We start from the raw sequence: 22,072 nt of genomic DNA on the forward strand, positions 1-22,072 counted from the left end.
TAAAGGGGTGTTTATCTCTGTCGGCGCGATGCATGGCGAAGCCCGGTGGCTGAACCGATTCTGACAACATATCCTGAGAGAGCCATGTTTCCATGAAACAGTATGTTACGTTCTAACTCTCTGGAAGGCAACCCTTGCTCGAATTTCATCTACCTTGTTGTCAAGAGACCGGACATAGGCTTGTAGTATACTTGGGAGCGGTGTGCGATGTGCACATCTACGGGGCCTAGCCAGGTGGCCGCTTCGTCTGCCCTTTCTGCGGCTTCGTTGTTTTGGATCGCCTACTGGAATTACCTCCGTTGTCCTGGGTCGTGGTCCAAACGGAGATCTCCGCTTCCGGAAAGTCGTAATGTTGGTAAGTTGAAGTTGCTCTCATCCAGTAGTTCTTCCCGGCTGTATGTACATAAGACTTAAGATTTCCTGGGGTAACAATGTAAGAAATTATGCATTTACATTTTTTTAAATGAAATTACTGCGTAGTTTCCTAAGAACTTGAAGCAAGGCGACCATCTCTGTCGGTGCCATACCATCCACCTGACAGGTGTGGGAAGCTGATTTAAAACAGCATGATCATTACACAGGTGCACCTTTTGCTGGAGACAAAAGGGCACTGTAAAATGTGCAGTTGTCACAACACAATGCCACGGATGTCTCCAGTTTTGATGGAGCGTGCAATTGGCATGCTGACTGCAGGAATGTCCACCAGAGCTGTTGCCAGATAATTAAATGTTAATTTCTCTGCCATATGCTGCCTAAAATGTCGTTTTAGGTAATTTGGCAGTATGTCCAACCGGCCTCACAACCGCAGATCACATGTAACCAGCTCAGGACCTCCACGTCCGGCTTCTTCACCTGCGGACAGCTGATGACGCTGTGGGTTTGCACAACCAAAGAATTTCTGCAAAAACTGTCAAACCATCTCAGGGAAGCTCATCTCTTTTACTCGTCGTCCTCATCAGGGTCTTGACCTGACTGCAGTTTGGCGTCGTAACCGACTTCAGTGGTCAAATGCTCACCTTCGATGACCACTGGCTCGCTGGAGAACTGTGCTCTTCACGGATGACTCGCGGTTTCAACTGGAACGGGCAGATTTGGGCGAGCAGTTTGCTGATGTCAATGTTGTGAACAGAGTGCCCCATGGTGGCGGTGTGGTTATGGTATGGGCAGGCATAAGCTACGGACAATCAACACAATTGCATTTTATTGATGGATATTTGAATGCACAGATACCGTGACGAGGTCCATTGTCGTTCCCTTTATCCGCCTCATCACATGTCACAAGGATCTGTACGCAATTCCTGTAAGCTGAAGATATCCCAGTTCTCCCATGGCCTGCATACTCACCAGACATGTTACCCATTTAAGCACGTTTGGGATTCTCTGGATCGACATGTACGACAGCGTGTTCCAGTTCCCGCCAATATACAGCAACTTCGCACAGCCATTGAAGAGGAGTGGAACAACATTCCACAGGCCACAATCAACCGCCTGATCAACTCTATGAGAAGATGTGTTGTGTCTCATGAGGCAAATGGTGGTCACACCAGATACTAACTTTTTTTTTTTTTTTTAAGGTATCTGATCAACAAATGCATATCTGTATTCCCAGTCATGTGAAATCCATAGATTAGGTCCTCATTAATTTATTTCAATTGACTGCTTTCCTTTTATGAACTCAAACTTAGTACATTTTTTGAAATTGTTGCATTTAATTGTTTTCAGTATATTATATACTATTGATTCCACTACCCACTTTATATATGTAAATACAGTCTATTACTGTCTACTGGATGCTTCCTCTTCTACCTCTTATTTTTTTACTTTTATTTACTGTATTGTTGAGGGAGCATGCGCATAAGCATTTTGCTGTACCTTTTACACCTGCTGTAAATTTGATTTTTGTCAGCGGACTCGCAGTAGGGAGGTAATGTGGCGAGAGGAGCGTGCTACTGGTAACTTTTAAAAATTTTTACTATTATAAACTGGGTGGTTCGAGCCCTGAAAGCTGTTGTATGACAAAACATTTATTTTTACCCTTGTAATTACGTTGGTAGCCAATTTTATAATAGCAATAAGGCATCTCGGGTTTGTGGTATATGGCCAATATAGCATGGCTAAGGGCTGTATCCAGGAACAGCCCTTAGCCATGGTATAATGGCCATATGCTACAAACCCCTGAGATGCCTTATTGCTTAAATGTACTGCATTGTTGAGGGAGCTAACGCATAGGGCAAAATGCTTATCTTTTACACCTGCTCTAAACTGTATGTGACGAATACATTTGATTTTACATTTTGTCAGCAGACTAGCAGTAAGTAGTGTGGGTGAACTTGGCGTGAGGTGTGCTACTGGTGGGTTCTTGAAAAATAGGGGTAGGGTTGTAGAGACTCGAAAGACCATGAATGTAATAAGAAATCTTAGGTGCTGGCTTAAGGCCAGTAGCAACCACTACAGAATGTCTGGTCAGAACAAGGATGAGGCGAACAAGGATAAGGGAAGTTTAATGGAAGATGTCCACATTCACACACATCTGACCACTCATGGTTCAGATAACTGAGACTCCTGTCCAGTGAGAACTAGAGGTCGACCAATTATGATTTTGACGCCGATACCAATTATTGGAGGACCAAAATTAGCCGATGACGATTAATCAGCTTTTTTTATATTTGTAATAATGACAATTACAACAATACTGAATGAACACTTTTTTTTATTTTAACTTAATATAATACATGAATAAAATATATTTAGTAAAATAAATAATGAAACATGCTCAATTTGGCTTAAATAATGCAAAAACAGTGTTGAAGAAAGGAAAAGTGCAATATGTGCCATGTAAAAAAAGCTTACGTTTAAGTTCCTTGCCCAGTACATGTGAAAGCTGGTGGTTCAATATTCCCAGTTAAGAAGTTATAGGTTGTAGGTATTATGAAATATGACGTGTTGACTTTCTCTCTATACCATTTGTATTTCATATACCTTTGACTATTGGATGTTCTAATAGGCACTTTAGTATTGCCAGCCTAATCTCGGGAGTTGATAGGCTTGAAGTCATAAACAGCAATGCTTGAAGCACAGCGCTAAGAGCTGCTGGCAAACGCAGTAAAGTTTGAATGAATGCTTACGACCCTGCTGCTGCCTACCAGCGCTCAGCCAGACTGCTCTATCAAATCATAGACTTAATTATAATATAATAAACACAGAAATACGAGCCTTTGGTCGTTAATATGGTCAAATCCGGAAACTGTCATTTCGAAAACAAAACATTTTAGTCATTCAGTGAAATACGGAACCGTTCTATATTTTATCGAATGGGTGGCAACCCTAAGTCTAAATATTGCTGTTACATTGCACAACCTTCAATTTTATGTCATAATTATGTAAAATTCATGTTTCTGACTACAAAGCGTGCTGGGGTCATAAACTAACAAACTGAAATCCCGGGAGTCAAGGCCGCTGAACGAGATGTGGTGATAATTATTTGGTGTGACATTGACATAAGACACTAACAAAAGTGGGGGTCCTCTGAATGGGAGACTAAGCTGCCCGACTAGAACTAACCAGAATCAGCTGACTGAAGCTGGCCATTTTTAATAGTCCTAAAGATGGGATGTTCCCCCTCTGCTGCAGAACACATCAACTAGGATTTTGTGAGCTGGACATTGCTGTAGCACGGTGGTGGTGTAGCGTAACAGTGTTGTTTTTGTAAATGTAGGAGGATCTCCAGTTAGGGGATGCAGGAGGATCTCCAGTTAGGGGATGCAGGAGGATCTCCAGTTAGGGGTGCACATGCTCAATTCCTTCAGGCCTCATTGGTTAAAAGAGAGATAATAGCATTTGAGCTGTCCTGCTGAACTATGTCTACAAGATGCAGGATGTTTTCATCACGTGTAATAGGCCTATTGGACAGTCCTCTTGCTCATGTTGGAGGCATCATTACATTTGTTCAAATGAGCACTGTGTATGTATTGATATATTGTGGTATTATTTATTAATTGTCCTTTGCCTGGCATTTCAGACAGATTTTACTATACGCTGTAAGTTGATATTTATATAGGCCCAAGTGTGTTTTAATGATAATGGCCTCGACTTTGAGTGGGTGTAAGTGTGTGTGGTATTTAGGCTTGGCCAGCTGATATTGTATCTTGGATGTTTATCTTGGGTAGCAACTAGAAACATAATCTCTTGTGTAGTGAGTAAGCCATGATGGCACAGCGATGAATAACACTAGTCATATTCAGAAAGGTGATAGGAAGGGCCTCATCTTTAGTGTGAGCACACACTGCTTATGTACACACTGCTTATGTACACACTGCTTATGTGTGCCTTCAGAAAGTATTCATAACCCTTGATGTATTCCACATTCTGTTGTGTTCTAGCCCAAATTCAAAATTGATATTTGACAAAGTGAAAACCATGTTTTTGCAAGTTGATTGAAAATGAAATACAGATATCTCATTTCCATAAGTATTCACACCTGAGTCAATACTTTGTAAAATCACCTTTGGCAGCAATTTACAGCTGTGAGTTTTTCTGGGTAAGAGATGAGATTTCCACACCTGGATTGTGCAACATTTTTCCATTCTTTTCAAAATTATTCAAACTCTGTCAAATTGGTTGTTGATTGCCAGACCACCATTTTCAGGTCTTGCGATTTTAGATTGTCAATCATATTTAAGTCAAAACAAACTCGGCCACTCAGTAACGTCACATACCCTAACCAGAAACTGGGGATGGATGGCGGCATTTGCACAAAACTGAAAGCGCGAACCACCGCATTTAACCATGGAAAGAGGACATTCACTGTCTTGGTAAGCAACTCCAGTGTAGATTTGGCCTTGTGTTTTAGGTTGTTGTCCTGCTGAAAGGTGAATGAATCTCCTAGTGGAAAGCAGACTGAACCAGGTTTTCATCTCGGAATTTGCCTGTGCTTAGCTCCATTCTGTTATTGTTTTTTTTTATCCTGAAACTCTCCCCAGTCCTTAACGATTACAAACATACCCATCATGATGGCGCCAGAGGGGATGATTGACGTCTTATCGGCTCTTAACCAACCATACTATTGTCTTTTTTTGTGTGTGTGTGGTTCGTAACTTGTTTTGTACATAATGTTGCTGCTACCGTCTCTTATGACCGAAAAGAGCTGCGATTACTCACCGGACAGCTGATCGTCCTCGCAGTGGCAGACCACGTGTAACAACACCTGCAAAGGATCGATACATCCGAACATCACACCTGCGGGACAGGTACAGGATGGCAACAACAGCTGCCCGAGTTACACTAGGAACGCACAATCCCTCCATCAGTGCTCAGACTGTCCGCAATAGGCTGAACTGAGGGCTTGTAGGCCTGTTGTAAGGCAGGCCCTCACCAGACATCACTGGCAACAACGTTGCCAATGGGCACAAACCCACCGTCGCTGGACCAGACAGGACTGGCAAAAAGTGTTGTTCAGTGACGAGTCGCGGTTTGAAGTTCCCACATATGCTGAACACTTGTTGGCTGCTTTTCCTTCACTCTGCGGTCAGACTTATCCCAAACCATCTCAATTTGGTTGGGGGATTGTTTTCGGCCAGGTCATCTGATGCAGCACTCATCACTCTCCTTGGTCAAATAGCCCTTACACAGCCTGGAGGTGTGTTGGGTCATTGTCCTGTTGAAAAACAAATGATAGTCCCACTAAGCCTAAACCAGATGGGATGGCGTATCGCTGCAGAATGCGGTGTTAGCCATGCTGGTTAAGTGTGGCTTGAATTCTAAATGAATCAGTGTCACCAGCAAAGAATGCCCACACTATAACACCACCTCCTCAATGCTTTACGGTGGGAAATGCACATGCAGAGATCATCCGTTCACCCACACCGTGTCTCACAAAGACACTGCGGTTGGAACCAAAAATCTCTAATTTGGACTCCAGACTCCAGACCAAAGGACAGATTTCCACTGGTCTAATGTCCATTGCTCGTGTTTCTTGGCCCACGCAAGTCTTCTTATTATTCTACAATGTAGAAAATAGTAAAAATAAAGAAAAACCCTTGAATGAGTATGTGTTCTTAAACTTTTGACCAGTAGTGTAAATATTTGTAGCCCCGGACAAACTCACCTGATTCAGCTCATTTGAGGGCTGGATGATACATTTTTATAAATATATCTATCAGCAGTGTGTGTGTGTATGTATAGATAGATAGATAGAAACATGCAGATAGAGACATATATATATATATATATCTCTTGACACCCCTTCAAATTAGTAGATTTGACTATTTCAGCCACACCTGTTGCTGACAGGTGTATAAAATCGAGCACACAGCCATGCACTCTCCATAGACAAACATTGGCAGTAGAATGGCCCGTACTGAAGAGCTCAGTGACTTTCAACGTGGCACCGTCATAGGATGCCACTTTTCCAACAAGTCACGTCGTCAAATTTCTGCCCTGTTAGAGCTGCCCCGGTCAACTGTAAGTGCTGTTATTGTGAAGTGGAAATGTTTTGGAGCAACAATGGTTCAGCCGCGAAGTGGTAGGCCACACAAGCTCACAGAACGGGACCGCTGACGCAAAGTCAGCACAAGAACTGTTGGTCAGGAGCTTCATGAAATGGGTGTCCATGACCATTCACCATTCCCAATGCCAAGCGTCAGATGGAGTGGTGTAAAGCTCGCCACCATTGGACTCTGGCGCACATTTCACCATCTGGCATCATGACAGAATCTACATTTCGTGTCTTGCTCAACACCCCAAATGCAAAGCATTTGCTTTGTTGACAGAATTTGATAGAATATCTTGAACTGAAAGGCTTTTCAATATGTATCTATTGATGTTTTGTATGTACAATTTAAGACCTGCTTCCATGATTTTGGCTTGTCAAATATCTTCCCAATATGTTTGAAATATACCAATTTACTCTGCAATTCCATACAAATTTCAGAATTGGCTACACAATGACAAATCATTTATAGTTTTTTATAGTAGTACGGCATACAGTTAAGTTGTGCTTTCCTTTCTTCATCTTAACTTTCCATGTGACGGCTATAGCAGACACCAATTGAGAATATGTATGAGTTGTACAAATATCCCCATAGGTTCTACACAATGTTCCAATATCAAACTTTCCATTTGTGTCCACAATGTATTTTGAAAATAAATGTGTTTTTCAATTAAAGATTGCCAACAAAGAGGTTGTCCATCAATTTCAATATTTGTGTTGTACCAAGTAAGTTGCTGAATTTCCCCAGGGTTTTCGGGTGGATAGAATTGGAAGTATATCCCTGATTTTATTGCCTCCTGGAGGAATGGAGATGCATTGCTAAAATTACTTATTTTATTTTGGTAGAGACATTTTTAAATTGAAGAAAAGGGAACTTCATTTACTGAAATCCAGTTTGGATTGGATTATAGTTTCTGTATCCAGGACGCCTTCAAGGTTGCAACCAGGGCCTTTTAAATTAGTCAGTCTTAGTCCACCCTCTTAATGATTTATTCATATATTTTCTTAATTTTCTCTGGTTTATTGTTCCATAGAAATGTACATATTTTCTGTTCATATTGTTTGAAAAAATTATCTTGCGACGGGAGAGACATAAGATAATTGAATTGAGACAGCTAAATAATGTATTAATGACTTTTCAGTGTATGGAAAGATGATTGCCTTTCCATGGTTAATATTTTGTCAATCTTTTTACATTTCGCTTGAAAATGTAGGTTGTTCATGCGTTCAGGCATAATGTATTCCAAGAACATTTATTTACTGGCCCGTCTGTCCATGTAATTGGCACACTACATGGTAATACAAAGTTGGAGTATTTTTAAAGATCCCAGTCTAAGTAGTGAGCACTTGTCATAATTTGGATTCAAGCCGGATACATTGGCAAAATCATCTAAATCTTTGAGGGCACTTGTGGAGGCAGCTTGAGGACAGAGATGGAAGGTGGTATCATCTGCATAGGTAGAACTCTTGGTCATAAAACCATACATGTCTAATCCTTCGATCTCTATTTGTCACCTTTTAGCTAATATTTCAATTCCAATTAAAAATGGATAAGGCAAGAGAGGATAACCCTGTCTCACTGCTCTTGACAGTTTTAAACTATCTGAGATGTACTTATTATTTATGATTTTGCTTGCCCAGTCCTGGTATAATACCTTTACCTTATTTATGAGGGACTCGTTAAAGTATTTCAGACATTCATATAAGAAGTCCCATCTGATCTTATCAAATGCCTTTTCAAAATCTGCAATAAATATAAGGACCGGTTCATTTGCTTTATCATCATAATACATCATTTCAAGACGCCTTCTGATACTGTCTCCTATGAATCTCCCTGCCAAGAAACTGTTTTGATCATGGTGGATTATATTTCGTATCACTTTTCTAACTTTTAAGGAAATACATTTTCGACATTATACAGTCATCACAACCAAGTAACGTGATGGGTCTCCAATTTTTCAGTTTAATTTGCTCTTTATATTGAACTTCTGCATGTTGCTTTAATAATGAAATTATTCCCTTGTGGTGGGTGCCAGATAGTAGGGGTTTCTGTAAAGAACATTTTATAAACCTCAATTGGAATTCCATCAGCCTAGTGACTTGCCTATTTCTGAATGATTCAATGGCATAAAGTAGTTCCTCCTCGATCAAACCTTGCTGCTTGTCAGTAAGTTTCGGGTGGAGGTGATTCTATATAAAATCTCTGCGAATTCTCAGATTTTAGGGCTGTCTTCCTCTAAGGTGAACAGCTGTTTTGAAATATTATATATATCATTGGGAGATGACTGCCATTCTCTCAAATTTGTTTTGATATATTTTTCCTGGCAACATTTCTCTGTAAATGCATGAAATGTTTGGAGCATTTTTCACCATGTGGCTCCAAATCTCTCTGTTTTCCACTGAGTAATTGTAATGTTGTAACTTAATCTTTAGAAGAATTGTCAATTTGTTGGTTTAGAGTGATCATTTAATCTGTTTAAAAGCTTTTTCCTTGGCCAGAATCCTTTTCTTTCTCTTGATGATTAGTTGACAAGTTGAATCAGGTGTGCTTGTCCATGGCTACAACAAAATGTGTACTGTTGGAGTTACTGGAGGACTGGCGTTGGGGAAACTGCCCTAGCTCATCATGAACATCCAGTCATGTGTTTTTGTACTCTAACTTTTCTCCTGTTCCGTTGAAGCACAGCGATTGGCACATTGTAGCACCACAATGGGATGGGGAGGGTTTAACAGTGTATGTGTGCCCATTTGGGTCTGCGTGTGCATAATTTTGCCTACACGTGTGGGTGTGTGTGTGAGTGAATCTGTGCATTTTAGAGTAGAAGCAGCTGTGTGGTTACTGTTGTTGGGAGCTGGAGACTGCTGGCCCTCTCAGCCAGCTGAGGACAAATGCTGCCGTGTATGTGGTTCATCAATGGCCTGTTACTTACAATGCCATCACACATCCTTAACTGGCTGACTCAGGTTGAATCCAGCATCTGGAAGGATTGGCCACAACTCATCACTCAGACAGCTGCTGGTCCTCCATAATAGATTGTCTCCAACTAATTCTCTTCCAATCACAGTTTAAGAGTCCAGCATAGTCCCATCGATGACAATCACAGTTCGGCGCGGCTTAGGCTCCCATATGCCGAGCAACAAAGCTTTGATAAGAAGTTCAGCTGCCTCGTCAAACCTTATCGTTCACAGAGCTACTGGTATTGACAAGAAAATCCCCCTGTTGCCTTATCTTGTGTTTTTATTATAGAGATGGAGTTATTATTTTCTCCTAGTTGGCTCAGGGATTTGAACCAGCAACCTTTTGGTTACTGGCCCAATGCTTTTAACTGCTAGACTACCTGCCACCACACAACAATGGCCTCGCCCTACCTGCTCGCTCAGAGACTCTGCATATGAAACATGCTGTTGTATGGATCTGATGCTGTTGTTGTGCGATTTATGAATTATGTGGACACATCTCTATGATCTACACTGTAAGGCTCAGTAGTCTCTGCACTGTCTGAATAAATGTATTCATTTCTCGCACAAAAACAAGTCCCTGATTCATTTAGTATCTGTCAGATTCACGCTGTACAACATTTAAAAGTAATGCTCGGGTGCATTTGGCTTTCAATACACATCGATAGATCTGATTTAATCAAGGCTTTCATCTTTCAAACGCAACTAGACCTGGTAAATCGCCATCAGTGGAACATTCCAGAAATAATAAACACCGGCGTTCCAAGCTAAAAGAGCTCTGATGTTATCAGTGTTTAACAACAATAACAGAGCTGTGTCTGATATCAGCACCGTCATCTAGATGAGGTCCACAGACTGATAGACAGACCGTTTTTTTCCCCCTTGGTAGAGACTTCCAGGCATCTAGCAGTGCTGATGTCCAGAGAGCAGTTTTATTTCATTATTTTCTAAGCAGGCGTCACCCTGTCATGGCCGTGTGTGTGTGAGATCCAAGCTGGCCATAGTGTGCCCACCCATCCATCTCTCACTCCTCCAATCACAGATGTTTTGAATACCAACAGACTAGATTGAATTAGCTGCTAATTAAGTCTTGTATGTGGAGGGTTAAGTAGAGGACTGTAGTTACCCTGGCGTAGTATTTCACAAAGGCTGCCTTCTAGTGGGCCTTGGATGGTGGGTGAGAGGTGGTGCCTTTGTTGAGAGGGGTACCTGGGCCAGTGGAGTCAGAGCAGAGATGGCTAATAATGAAGTGGACATCAGATGAGTGTTCATTACCTATAGCTAGATCTGTATGTCCTGTCTCTCTGCCTGACATGTCATTTTTCTATTCTTAGTTTTTGCTCGAAAAGCCACTGTCTAAAAGCAATTACCATTGTTCAACTATTGAATTGTTGAAAAGGATGATTGGATTTGCACTTTGACATTTTGATCGGTTGGTGTGATTTTTATTTGATCTTTTGGGTCTGTAGGTTAGCGCATTAAATGTGAGTTATAGTCGTAGTGCTTCAATTTGTAAGTAAGTCGTCGGCCAAAATGGGCCAAAAATAAATCCTGTTGCAAAATGCTTTTTATTCATTGATTGAAATAGCAGTCGATGTAAATACGTTTGACCGTCATGCTTATCTGTCCATAGGTTCATTTGCATAATTTAGTGACATTAAATTGGCCTTTTGTGTGTCGATAGTCATGTATCATATTTATCCAACACAAATATCACACGCCCAGCAGACAGAGCCTGTTTTGAGAAGGACTTCTCCTGCAGCTACTCAGCTGGTTGCTGCTGGAATAAAACATGTCTTTATTATTCCATTCATTGTGCAACTATTCTAAATGCAGTCATGTGTGTAAAACAGTTTTGGTGCACGATTAAAAAGAGATACTATTTTTATTTCTCAACTGGTAATTGAAGCTCGCCTCACATTCACCATTCAACTGCAGGCAACAGGCTATCATTGTGTCACCCACCACTTTACAATGTGAGCTGAAGGCAGTATGTGTTTAGAAAATATACTTAATGGTTTGAAAGCTGAATGTTTTATTTCATATTATGAGGCATGTCTTACCTCGCTTCAAAGTAGCCTATATGCTAAATCCTACCACGGAAATGGGAGGCAATTATTTTATAAAGACTTCATAGCTGGTGCGTGAATGTCGGGATGCTTACAATGTATCCTACTGTACCATTCTGCGTGCCAGTTATGATTTTCAAATGCGCATTTTCGTGGATGAGCTTAATTTCAATAATGACGTTTTCATTTTTCAAAAACATTGTCTGTGTGGTTAATCATAAACATAAAAAAATTCAACTGATGCGAGATCACCAGCCTCTGCCGTAAGGACACATTGATACACTGTGATCCATTGGAGGTTAAAGAAATTATCACATGGAAATCATAGCTTATAAACCAATGCAGGAATAGGCCTAGAACTTCCATTGCTCTTTCACGCTGAGGATTGGTGATTATCAAGGTGGAGATTGTTGGAAAGATTTTTTTAAATAGCTTACTGTGAGGAACTATAGTTTTGAAATACTCTGAGTGTACAAAACATTAGACACACACACAATCCATGTCTCAACTGTCAAAAAGCTTAAGTCTTTCTTTAACCTGTCTCCTCCCCTTCATCTACACTGATTGAAGTGGATTTAACAAGTGACATCAATAAGGGATCCCAGCTTTCACCTGGATTCACCTGGTCTATATCATGGAAAGAGCAGGTGTTAAGGTTTTGTACACTCACTGTATGTAATGGGGAATTGATAAAACATTTCTTTTAAAGGGCGAACAATTCACACAGTGAAAGCGCAAGAATTGGCAGAAGACAGCTGAGCCATTCTGGAGAGAGACTCGCCTATATCTTCGCCAAACACCCCTTGTCTCAACATTTAAAATTATACTCGACACATTATCTTCACACATATTTTAGATGCTTTTCACTGACGGCCGCAACTCAATAATCAGCTAGGCCTATTGCCACGCAGGCTTCCTGAATAGACATAGGCCTATTGCCACGCAGGCTTCCTGAATAGACATAGGCCTATTGCCACGCAGGCTTCCTGAATAGACATAGGCCTATTGCCACGCAGGCTTCCTGAATAGACATAGGCCTATTGCCACGCAGGCTTCCTGAATAGACATAGGCCTATTGCCACGCAGGCTTCCTGAATAGACATATGCCTATTGCCACGCAGGCTTCCTGAATAGACATAGGCCTATTGCCACGCGCGCTGCCCAAATTGAGGGCTTCCCAAATAGTCATAGGCCTACAAGCTTGCGATTTGAAACAATCAACAGCAATTTTTTAAATTAAGGTAATGATCCTCAATTCCTCTGTGGCTATGTCAGGCTTTCTGGTGAAGTATTTTGAATGATTTTTATTTATTTCTGTATAGACAGGATTCATTATATACACTACCATTCAAAAGTTTGGGGTCACTTAAATGTCCCTGTTTTTGAGAGAAAAACGTTGATTTTTTTGTCCATTAAAATAACATCAAATTGATAAAAAATACAGTGTAGTCATTCTTAATGTTGTAAATGACTAATGTAGCTGGAAACCCGCTGATTTATGGAATATCTACATAGGCGTACAGAGGCCCATTATCAGCAACCATCACTCCTGTGTTCCAATGGCACGTTGTGTTAGCTAATCCAAGTTTATCATTTTAAAAGGCTAATTGATCATTAGAAAACCCTTTTGCAATTATGTTAGCACAGCTGAAAACTGTTGTCCTGATTAAAGAAGCAATAAAACTGACCTTTAGACTAGTTGAGTATCTGGAGCATCAGCATTTGTGGGTTCGATTACAGGCTCAGATTTAAATCTCTGTTAGGAACTTGAAAGAGGGGGAGTCTAAAAATGCAACAACTAGGATGGGCTGCTAATATGACTGGAATTGTGCCTTTGGCTCTGGACAACGAAAGAAAGTTGATACGAAAATCAATAGAACAGGAGCGAAATGACATATCAGTGGGTCCAATAGGGAAGTACATGGAAATACATTTGCCAAATGTACACTACCGTTCAAAAGTTTGGGGTCACTTAGAAATGTCCTTGTTTTTACGGAATCACTATCAGGTGCACTGTTTAGAATAGTGATTTACAGCAAATTGCATTTAGGCAAATATTTGAAAATGATGTTTTATTGGCTGCTTCATTACATGAGTTACATGTTCTGTTAAGATGCATTACCATAATCTAAGTGTGATTTCTGTTATTCTGAGCACCGTGGGTGGATGCCCTAATGGGTTACTCACCCAATGCATGTGGGTCCGGTAAATTTCTCAAATTGCCAGTAAATTAAAATATTCCCGGTCACATTGTCCGGACTCTCACACCCCTCCCCTCTCTATCACAGAGTGAGTGCAGCATTCAGCCTCTCGTTTACACCCTCATTCACTCACTCCATCTCAGGCGGTGTGGAAGCTGTGCTGGATTTTACCACTCATCCGTTTGCAACGGAATAGAGTAGGGAGTGATAGAGAGGGGAAAAGAGAGAGAGGGAGCGGAGAGGATCGGCCATGGGGCAGTTGTGTTGCTTTCCCTTCTCCCGAGCGGAGGAGAAGATCAGTAAGTGTGTGTGTGTGTCTGTCTTATGGTTTGCATGTGGCTGGGACTCTAAATCAGATCTATAGGAGAAATAAAGGGGCTCATAATTGTATTGTGTGTGTCTAAGTGTCCATAATTGTGTTTGTATTGTGTGTGTGGGGGTAAGTATGTGATTTTGTGTGCGTGTGTACTTGTATTTGCACTTTAGGTCTCATCTTGGCATTGCGGAGGAGTTTACAGTCCAACACCGTGCACATGCCATAAATGTGCGTGCTCCTGTCTCTGTAACTAGTGTGTAAATGTGGACTTGGGGCTGTCTGTCAAAGTGACAGTTTCTCTTTCTAGAGCTGCTGTGTGCTAACAGCCTCTCCAGCAATGGACATTGCAGCACTCTCAGCACTGGCAGCTCCCATGCTGCCAACCAATTAATTTTTCATTTCTCAAGACATTTTTATGAGTTGGTCCAAAGGTCTAGCCAGTCTGGCAAAGCTAGGTTAAATTGGGATGTATTTTTTGATTTGGCAGGATTTTCTGTCTGCATTCTTTCTCTGTCTCCAACTCTATGCAGCCCTTTCTCTGAAACACTGCAGTCAGAGAGCTTGCCTTGTTTTGAGAGCCTGTTTGCCCTACTTCTAGCTAGGGGGTGAGGGGGAGTGAGAGAGGGAAAATAGAGGGAGTGAGAGGGGTGAATAGGTTTGTTGTAAGAGGTCAGATGCTTGTTGGGTGATGACTGACGTCGCCACCCCTCGTGAGCACAGCTGGGTGCGAGAAGCGTGTGCTCGTTTGGCCGCTGGCTGGCCGTGTGAATACTGTATTTTCCATGGAAAAAGGGGCTGTCTTTTGTTCCACCGGCACAAACTATGAGCCCAGAGCCTCTGACAACCCCGACAGGGCTACATAATGGCTTTGGGATTTTAAAAGGCAGCATGGCGGAGAGGGGTGGGGTGGTGGTAAGAGGGGGGGATTGTACCCAGCTAGAGCTGATCGGTATGCCTGTCCTTCACAGTGCAGTTAGCAGCCACTGGAGGAGGAAAGCTGGGGGAATGACTCAGAACAAAGACACACACACAGAAAATCAGTGCTAGTTGCCTTATTTGTATCTGTGATACAATTCTCATTTCAGTGTGTTCTACGCTGCATCCATATTGCGAGAGAAACCTTGATTGGTTTCTTGCTATGGCCTAATGGCATTGTTGTCCTGCTTATTGCTGCCTGTCTGCACTCCTCTCTGTCTGTCATTCTGCTTGATTTTATGCAGCCACTGTGCCCTGGGGAAAGAGGGCACTCCTTTTCTCTCCTGCCATTTGTTCTTTACTCCGTCTCATACTGGATGTTTTATTTTTTTAAATTTGATTTCACCTTTATTTAACCAGGTAGGCTAGTTGAGAACAAGTTCTCATTTACAACGGCGACCTGGCCAAGATAAAGCAAAGCATGTCTCTCTATCACACACACAGCCTTTGCTAACTTCGTTAGGACAGATTGGAGCTGAGACCCAATGACAATCTTGTCAGGCCACCAGGCCCCCTGGCGCCTCATTTCCCTCAGATGACCTGGTGATTTAGGAGGAACTCTCCTCTCAGGATCTCTCTAATGGAGCTGCCGTTTCCTCAGGAAATCCCTCCAGGCTGGCTCCACCGCACAGCTCCCCCTCCCGGGGATGGAGGAAAACAACTTAAATTTCTGGCATTTCTAATGAAATGTCTGGCCACGAGTGGAGGAGAGAGGGCAACAGAGAGACAGACTGAGTGAGTGGTGTTCGATACCTGCATAGTTCAATACTCTCAAACTCATTCTAATGCTATCGCCATGATTACGAGAATGGGTTTGGGCTTCCCTCGTCTCAGTCCAAATGAAAAGGTGAACCACTTCTCTCTCTGATACGCCCTGCTGGCCAGCTCTTAATCTGTCAGCCTTATCTTACACACTATTGTTGGTGCTGATGGAGCATTTACTGCTCTCATAAGGTTGTGCAGCAGCTAATGGAATAGAGTTTAGCCTCTCAGGCGGCTCAATATTCTAGTTAGAGTGGAAGAGAAAAAGTCTGTAGTCTATGATGTTCAGGTTTGGTGTCAGTCAACGCAAAGCTGTCTCTAGGTGTGATGTATGCATACCTAGAAATAGAATGACTAGTATATAGTTCTATGGATGTATGCATACCTAGAAATAGAATGACTAGTATATAGTTCTATGGATGTATGCATACCTAGAAATAGAATGACTAGTACATAGTTCTATGGATGTATGCATACCTAGAAATAGAATGACTAGCATAGAGTTCAATGGATGTATGCACAACCTTATATGTATTGTACACTGTGTCTCTGTTCTGAGGACTTCCATGGTTCAAAGTGCACTCTCCTGCCTTGATTGAGTTATGTTTTTCTTCACACTTCTGATAACTAACTTCTACACGTGTCACTAATATCACTAATATACCGGCACACACTTTATTCTAATCTTCACACTGTAGGTAAAAAAAAAAAAAAGTTATTACTTTGCAGTCTAAAGAAAGCAAATAATTTATCCACCTTTGCTGTAAGTATTTAATTAAATGTCTTGGAGATGGAGACTCATCCCTAAGAGAGAATAATACACTTAATCTTTCTTAAACTGACTACTTGATTCTGTAACACAGTGGTCCTCTGAGTACAAGACCATAAAGCACCATAAATCTAATGTGTGAGGTATTTTTGAGGTACTACTTCAAAATGAGTGTTGACATTTATCAAACTCAAAGCATTCAGTACTGCAATCAAGGTATCCTCTGTCAATCAATTAAAATATTTATGGCCAATCCAAAAAATGAATACGCTAATTGCCACACAATCTCCTCTGATTGTGAGAAATGGAGTCTGATTTAAATTGAGAAGTGCTATTCTGTTGCTAAATGGCTATTGTTTGTCTTGCAGATCTTTTTCAGAGCGGGCCTCGGGCTGCTCGGACAAGTACGTGCCTCTCTCTCAGTGGGCTCTCTGAGGCCCAAAGCACCATTTTATTTAATGCACTGTATTCTCCCTGACTCCCTCCCTTGACATGTTATTGTGTAACTAGCTGACTGACTCACAAACACTACTGGAGCAACAGCATGAAAGAGTGATAGCAGTGTTTGTCCTGCTTTAGTCTCAGCTAGCTTCTCAGTGTTCTCACTGTCAATACCCAATCCCCTGTCATTCTAATGCACAATCCCAACTCTAACACACTGGCAGACTGTCACTGATACAATAGCTAACAAGAGAACATTACTGCAGCCACTGAATATCTCATGCAACTATAGCCACAGTAAATTCACAAATTCCCTTAGTAACAGGTCACTTAATTTCTCAAATGTACTTCCCAGTCTATTTGTGATTGTGCTTTGATACTGTATGATCTTACCATCACTACTAACTGATTAACTTTGAGCCATGAAGCGCTTTTAACCAAGGAGCTTTTGTTGTGTTGACAGTAGGTGACACTGAGCTGGAATAGAGTAATATAGCCTAGAGCTGCTAGGCTGCATGGTGTGAGTGGTAACAGGGTAGTGACGCTAGCTGTTGTGGTGTCGTTGGTTGTATAGGTGTCAAGAGGGGTCCGGAGCCTGACGATGAGGAGCTTGTGAGCCTGAGTAAGAGGCTGGTGGAAGACGCCGTGCTGCTAGCCATGCAGCAGTTCATGGACGAGACTCAACACAACGGGGCCGCGTCATCCGACCCGGCGCGGCCCTCAGACAACCTCAACACTAACGCTGTCAAAACAACCGACACCAGTGCCAGCAGCAAGTGACCACAGCTAATTCCCCCAGGCAGCACTGGACACTAACCAGTCAGGCAGGAACTCAGGCAGTCAGCCAGCCAACCGGCCCAGGAGCCAATGGGCAGTACTGTTACTGGATCAAGCCCAGTTGAGGTGTTTTTACTAGAGAAGGAAGAAAGGTTTTGGGGGCAAAACTCTCGATTGCGTGTGGAATCCAAATGCAGTTTTTTGTGTACTTGATTTTGTGTACCTGATTGTCACCAATGCTCAAGGCAGCCTCGCTCCACACAATCCCTCCTGTCATGTCTGTCAGTCCATCTGTCTAGTGTGGACCTTTGTTCATTCTTGTTTTATCTGTGCCCTGGGAGAAAGAGTTGGCCTTCTGAAGGAAATTTCTGTTCTGATTAATATGCTGCGTGAGGTGTGGGTCGTTCCAATGCTCAGAGTGGAGCTGACATGTCACGACACACACTACAGACTGATCTTGGTTAGGTTAGGCTGTACCTCGGCCCTCTACAAGGTGCAGTCAGTACAAAGACATTCACCGTCTTTCTACTAAGCTAAAACAAAATAGCACTACAAAAGGAACTGCAACTCAAAAACCTGAGACCAGGGGAAATGAGCTCATCTATGCAGCTAGACAATATGCTGTGAACTATGTTTACATGATCCTGTCTCATGTGTGCTGTATGTGGCTAAAACTTGAAAAGGTAAATGAAGAGTGGGTCCCATGTGCTACCTGTGGTAAAATATGCAAATTCAAATATGACAAAAAGGTTGACCTACCAGAAATGAAGATCATGTTAGGTTCGTGTTTGTTTGTTTGTCCCCTGTAGGAGGGGCTGGTGATGCAGCAGGCCTGGTTAGGAAGGCCCGGTGCACACACAACCGGTCTCTGTCTCAGAAACTACAGGACATAAAGGAGCATCTATCCCAGCCGGCTGTCCGAGCTAGCATCCGCTGGGAGATCTCTGGCACCTGACTGAACACTCCCAGCTCCCACCAGCAGGGCGGAGACAGCACCAAGGAACTACAGATACTGTAGTAGGCTAGTGTACTACACACAGTAGATAGATACAGTGCATTCGGAAAGTATTCAGACCCCTTGACTTTTTCCATATTTTGTTACATTACAGCCTTATTCTAAAATGGATTGAATGTTTTTTTCCCTTCATCAATCTACACACAATACCCCATAATGACAAAGCAAAAACTGTTTTTAAAAAGTTTTAGCAATTTTATAAAGAATTATAATAACTGAAATATCATATTACCATTAGTATTCAGACCCTTTACTCAGTACTTTGTTGAAGCACCTTTGGTAGCGATTACAGCATCGAGTCTTCTTGGGTATGACGCTACAAGCTTGGCATGCCTGTATTTAGGGAGTTTCTCCCATTCTTCTCTGTATATCCTCTCAAGCTCTGTCAGGTTGGATGGGGAGTGTCGCTGCACAGCTATTTTCAGGTCTCTCCAGAGATGTTAGATCGGGTTCAAGTCCAGGCTCTGGCTGGGCCACTCAAGGACATTCAGAGACTTGTCCCGAAGCCACTCCTGCATTGTCTTGGCTGTGTGCTTAGGGTTGTTATCCTGTTGGAAGGAGAACCTTTGCCCCAGTCTGAGGTCCTGAGCGCTCTGGAGCAGGTTTTCATCAAGGATCTCTCTGTACTTTACTTTGTTAATCTTTCCCTCGATCCAGACTTGTCTACCAGTCCCTGCCGCTGAAAAACATCCCCACAGCATGATGATGCCACGACCATGCTTCGCCGTAGGGATGGTGCCATGCTTCCTCCAGACGTGACGCTTGGCATTCAGGTCAGAGATCAATCTTGGTTTCACCAGACCAGAGAATGTTATTTCTCATGGTCTGAGAGTCCTTTAGGTGCCTTTTGGCAAACTCCAAGCGGGCTGTTGTGCCTTTTACTGAGTGACTTCCGTCTGGCGACTATTATAAATACCTGATTGGTGGAGTGCTGCAGAGATGGTTGTCCTCCTGGAAGGACTATCCCATCTCCACAGAGGAACACTGGAGCTCTGTCAGAGTGACCATCGGGTTCTTGGTCACCTCTCTGACCAAGTCCCTTCTCCCCTGATTGCTCAGTTTGGTCGGGCAGCCAGCTCTAGGAAGAGTTTTGGTGGTTCCAAACTTCTTCCATTTAAGAATGGTCCATCATTCTGTGATGACCACTGTGTTCTGTGATCGGCCACTGTGTTCTTGGGGACCTTCAATGCTGCAGAAATGTTCTGGTACCCTTCCCCAGATCAATGCCTCGACACAATCCTGTCTCTGAGATCTACGGACAATTCCTTTGACTTCAGGGTTTGGTTTTTGCTCTGACATGCACTGTCAACTGTGGGACCTTTATATAGACATGTCCAATCAATTTAATTTTACTTTAGTTTGGTGAATCTTTTTTATCTCTATTTCTTGCACTGCATTGTTGGTTAAGGGCTTGTAAGTAAGCAAGTGACAAATAAGATTTGATTTTGAATCAAGTTGTACGAATATCTCAAGGATGATCAATGGAAACAGGATGCACCTGAGCTCAATTTTGTCTCATACTGTAAATAAAGTATTTGTTTTATATTTAATACATTTGCAAACATTTCTAAAAACTTGTTTTTGCTTTGTCATTATGGGGTGTTCTGTGTAGATTGATGAGAAAATATTAATTTAATCTATTTTAGAATATGGCTGTAACAAAATGTGGGAAAAGGGAAGGGGTCTGAATACTTTTCTAATGCACTGTACCACAGAACAAACACAACAGGAAGTGTACACATTTTTCCGTGATTACTTTTATATATTTTTAAAGAAAATGTTTAAATTTGAAAAGAGTAGAAAGAAACTAGTTGGGGGGAAAAAAAGCACATTGTGAATTTCAGTTTATTTTTATTTTTTACATGCTTTTAGCACTATGCTTAAAATACCACTTACAAGTGGCTTTAATAAAGACAGAGGCTATTCACTGCAGCTTGTGTTATGTTTTTGTTTATCTTTTGCATAATTTCACCAGAACCTTAATATATGCTTTGTGTCACAGATGTGTCATGGGATGCTACAACATTGTCTGCTGCCTTGCTCATGGTCTCAACAGTCGATGTTGTTCTGTATACCAGGTGTGCTGGATGTCAACTTCTGTTTGTGTATCATGTCTAGCCACAATGAACAATACAAAAATCATGATATGAAGATTGATTTAAGAGTTTGTTTCCCATGTGGTTCAGTGAATCTGAAGCCATGGGGATGTGGGTTTTAGATTATTTGTTTTTATTTAACCAGGACAAGACCCTTGAGGTTAGAAACCACTTTCTCAAGGAGGACCTGGGATCTATGGTGTCTATCTTGGGCGATGGGAAGGTTAAAGGCAAAGAGCTCTCACTCTTAGGTGCTGTGATGGAGAGCCTTGTGTAATGCACACTGCACCCTTATATTGGGATTTCCTCGCAGCAGATGGGTCAGTGACTTCTTCTTGTATTTTTAAAGCATCTGCCTCTAGCTGTGTTTTTCAGTTTTTTACTCATATGCTTCTATTTTTGGTCTTCGCCCTCAAAGCTCCCGTTCGCCTCAGCTCTGGATCCATCTGCCAAAGCAGGAGGAAAACACAAAGGAGTGCACAGCGTGAGCGGATAAGGATTGGCAGGCTGTGGGCTGAAACTATACTTATCATTTTATGAATCTCTGGTGCTGCCTGCTCCGATTGATACACGCTCTCTGCCAGAGCCACTACTAAACGGGTTCTTCGGCTGTACCCATAGGGTTTTACATGGAACCCAAAAGGGTTATCCTATGGGGACAGCCGAAGAACCCTTTAGGAACCCTTTTTTTAAGAGTGTAGTCTTCTCTTCAGACCAGTCTTTATCGTCATAAACTCCCCTCTACTCAATAGCTCTCAGTATGAAATGACCACTGCATTGAAGCCATTGGGTTGTTCTTGAATTGTGGAGGTATTTTCATCCCTTGGCTTTGTAATCATGAAAATGTAAAGACAATTACACATCATACATGTTTTTGTTTATATTTTACGCTGTTTATCAATGATAAAACATAATACAAGTCCTTTATACTGCAAAATTATGTTAGTGCAAATTGTCTTGTGTAGAGTTGTGAAATGTTTTGGGGATTTAGAGATCTATTATTTAGAATTCTAGAAAGTCAACAAAAGTATTCAATATATTGTATAGATCAATAAAAACAAAAGGCTATTAAAATAGCTATTTTCAGCTAGTATAATGTCTGTCCCTCAGTTTTATGTAATTGGTGTTACCATCTTGAAAATCACAATTCTCTCCAGTGGAAAACTATCAGGGGAGGGGTCTATATTAAAGAAAATTGTTAGCTAA

General features: G+C 41.8%; 1 protein-coding gene across 4 annotated transcripts in view; it reads left to right on the forward strand.

Moving 5' to 3' along the window:
• LOC106571361 (A kinase (PRKA) anchor protein 7) overlaps positions 1–22,072 on the forward strand; it is a 39,692-nt gene extending 17,620 nt beyond the window's left edge. The window contains exons 1-3 of one of the 4 annotated variants that reach the window (XM_045695676.2): positions 13,090–14,014; positions 16,906–16,941; positions 17,553–22,072. In XM_045695676.2, the coding sequence (XP_045551632.1) occupies positions 13,966–14,014; positions 16,906–16,941; positions 17,553–17,758 (291 nt within the window). In that variant the 5' untranslated portion in view covers positions 13,090–13,965 and the 3' untranslated portion in view covers positions 17,759–22,072. Of the gene's footprint in view, positions 1–13,089; positions 14,015–16,905; positions 16,942–17,552 lie in introns of those variants that run through there. The other 3 variants (XM_082961742.1, XM_045695677.2, XM_082961743.1) reach the window with 3 other exon arrangements.

This window comes from Salmo salar, chromosome 15 (genome assembly GCF_965601325.2).
Source record: "Salmo salar chromosome 15, fSalSal1, whole genome shotgun sequence".
Taxonomy (NCBI): Eukaryota; Metazoa; Chordata; class Actinopteri; order Salmoniformes; family Salmonidae; genus Salmo; species Salmo salar.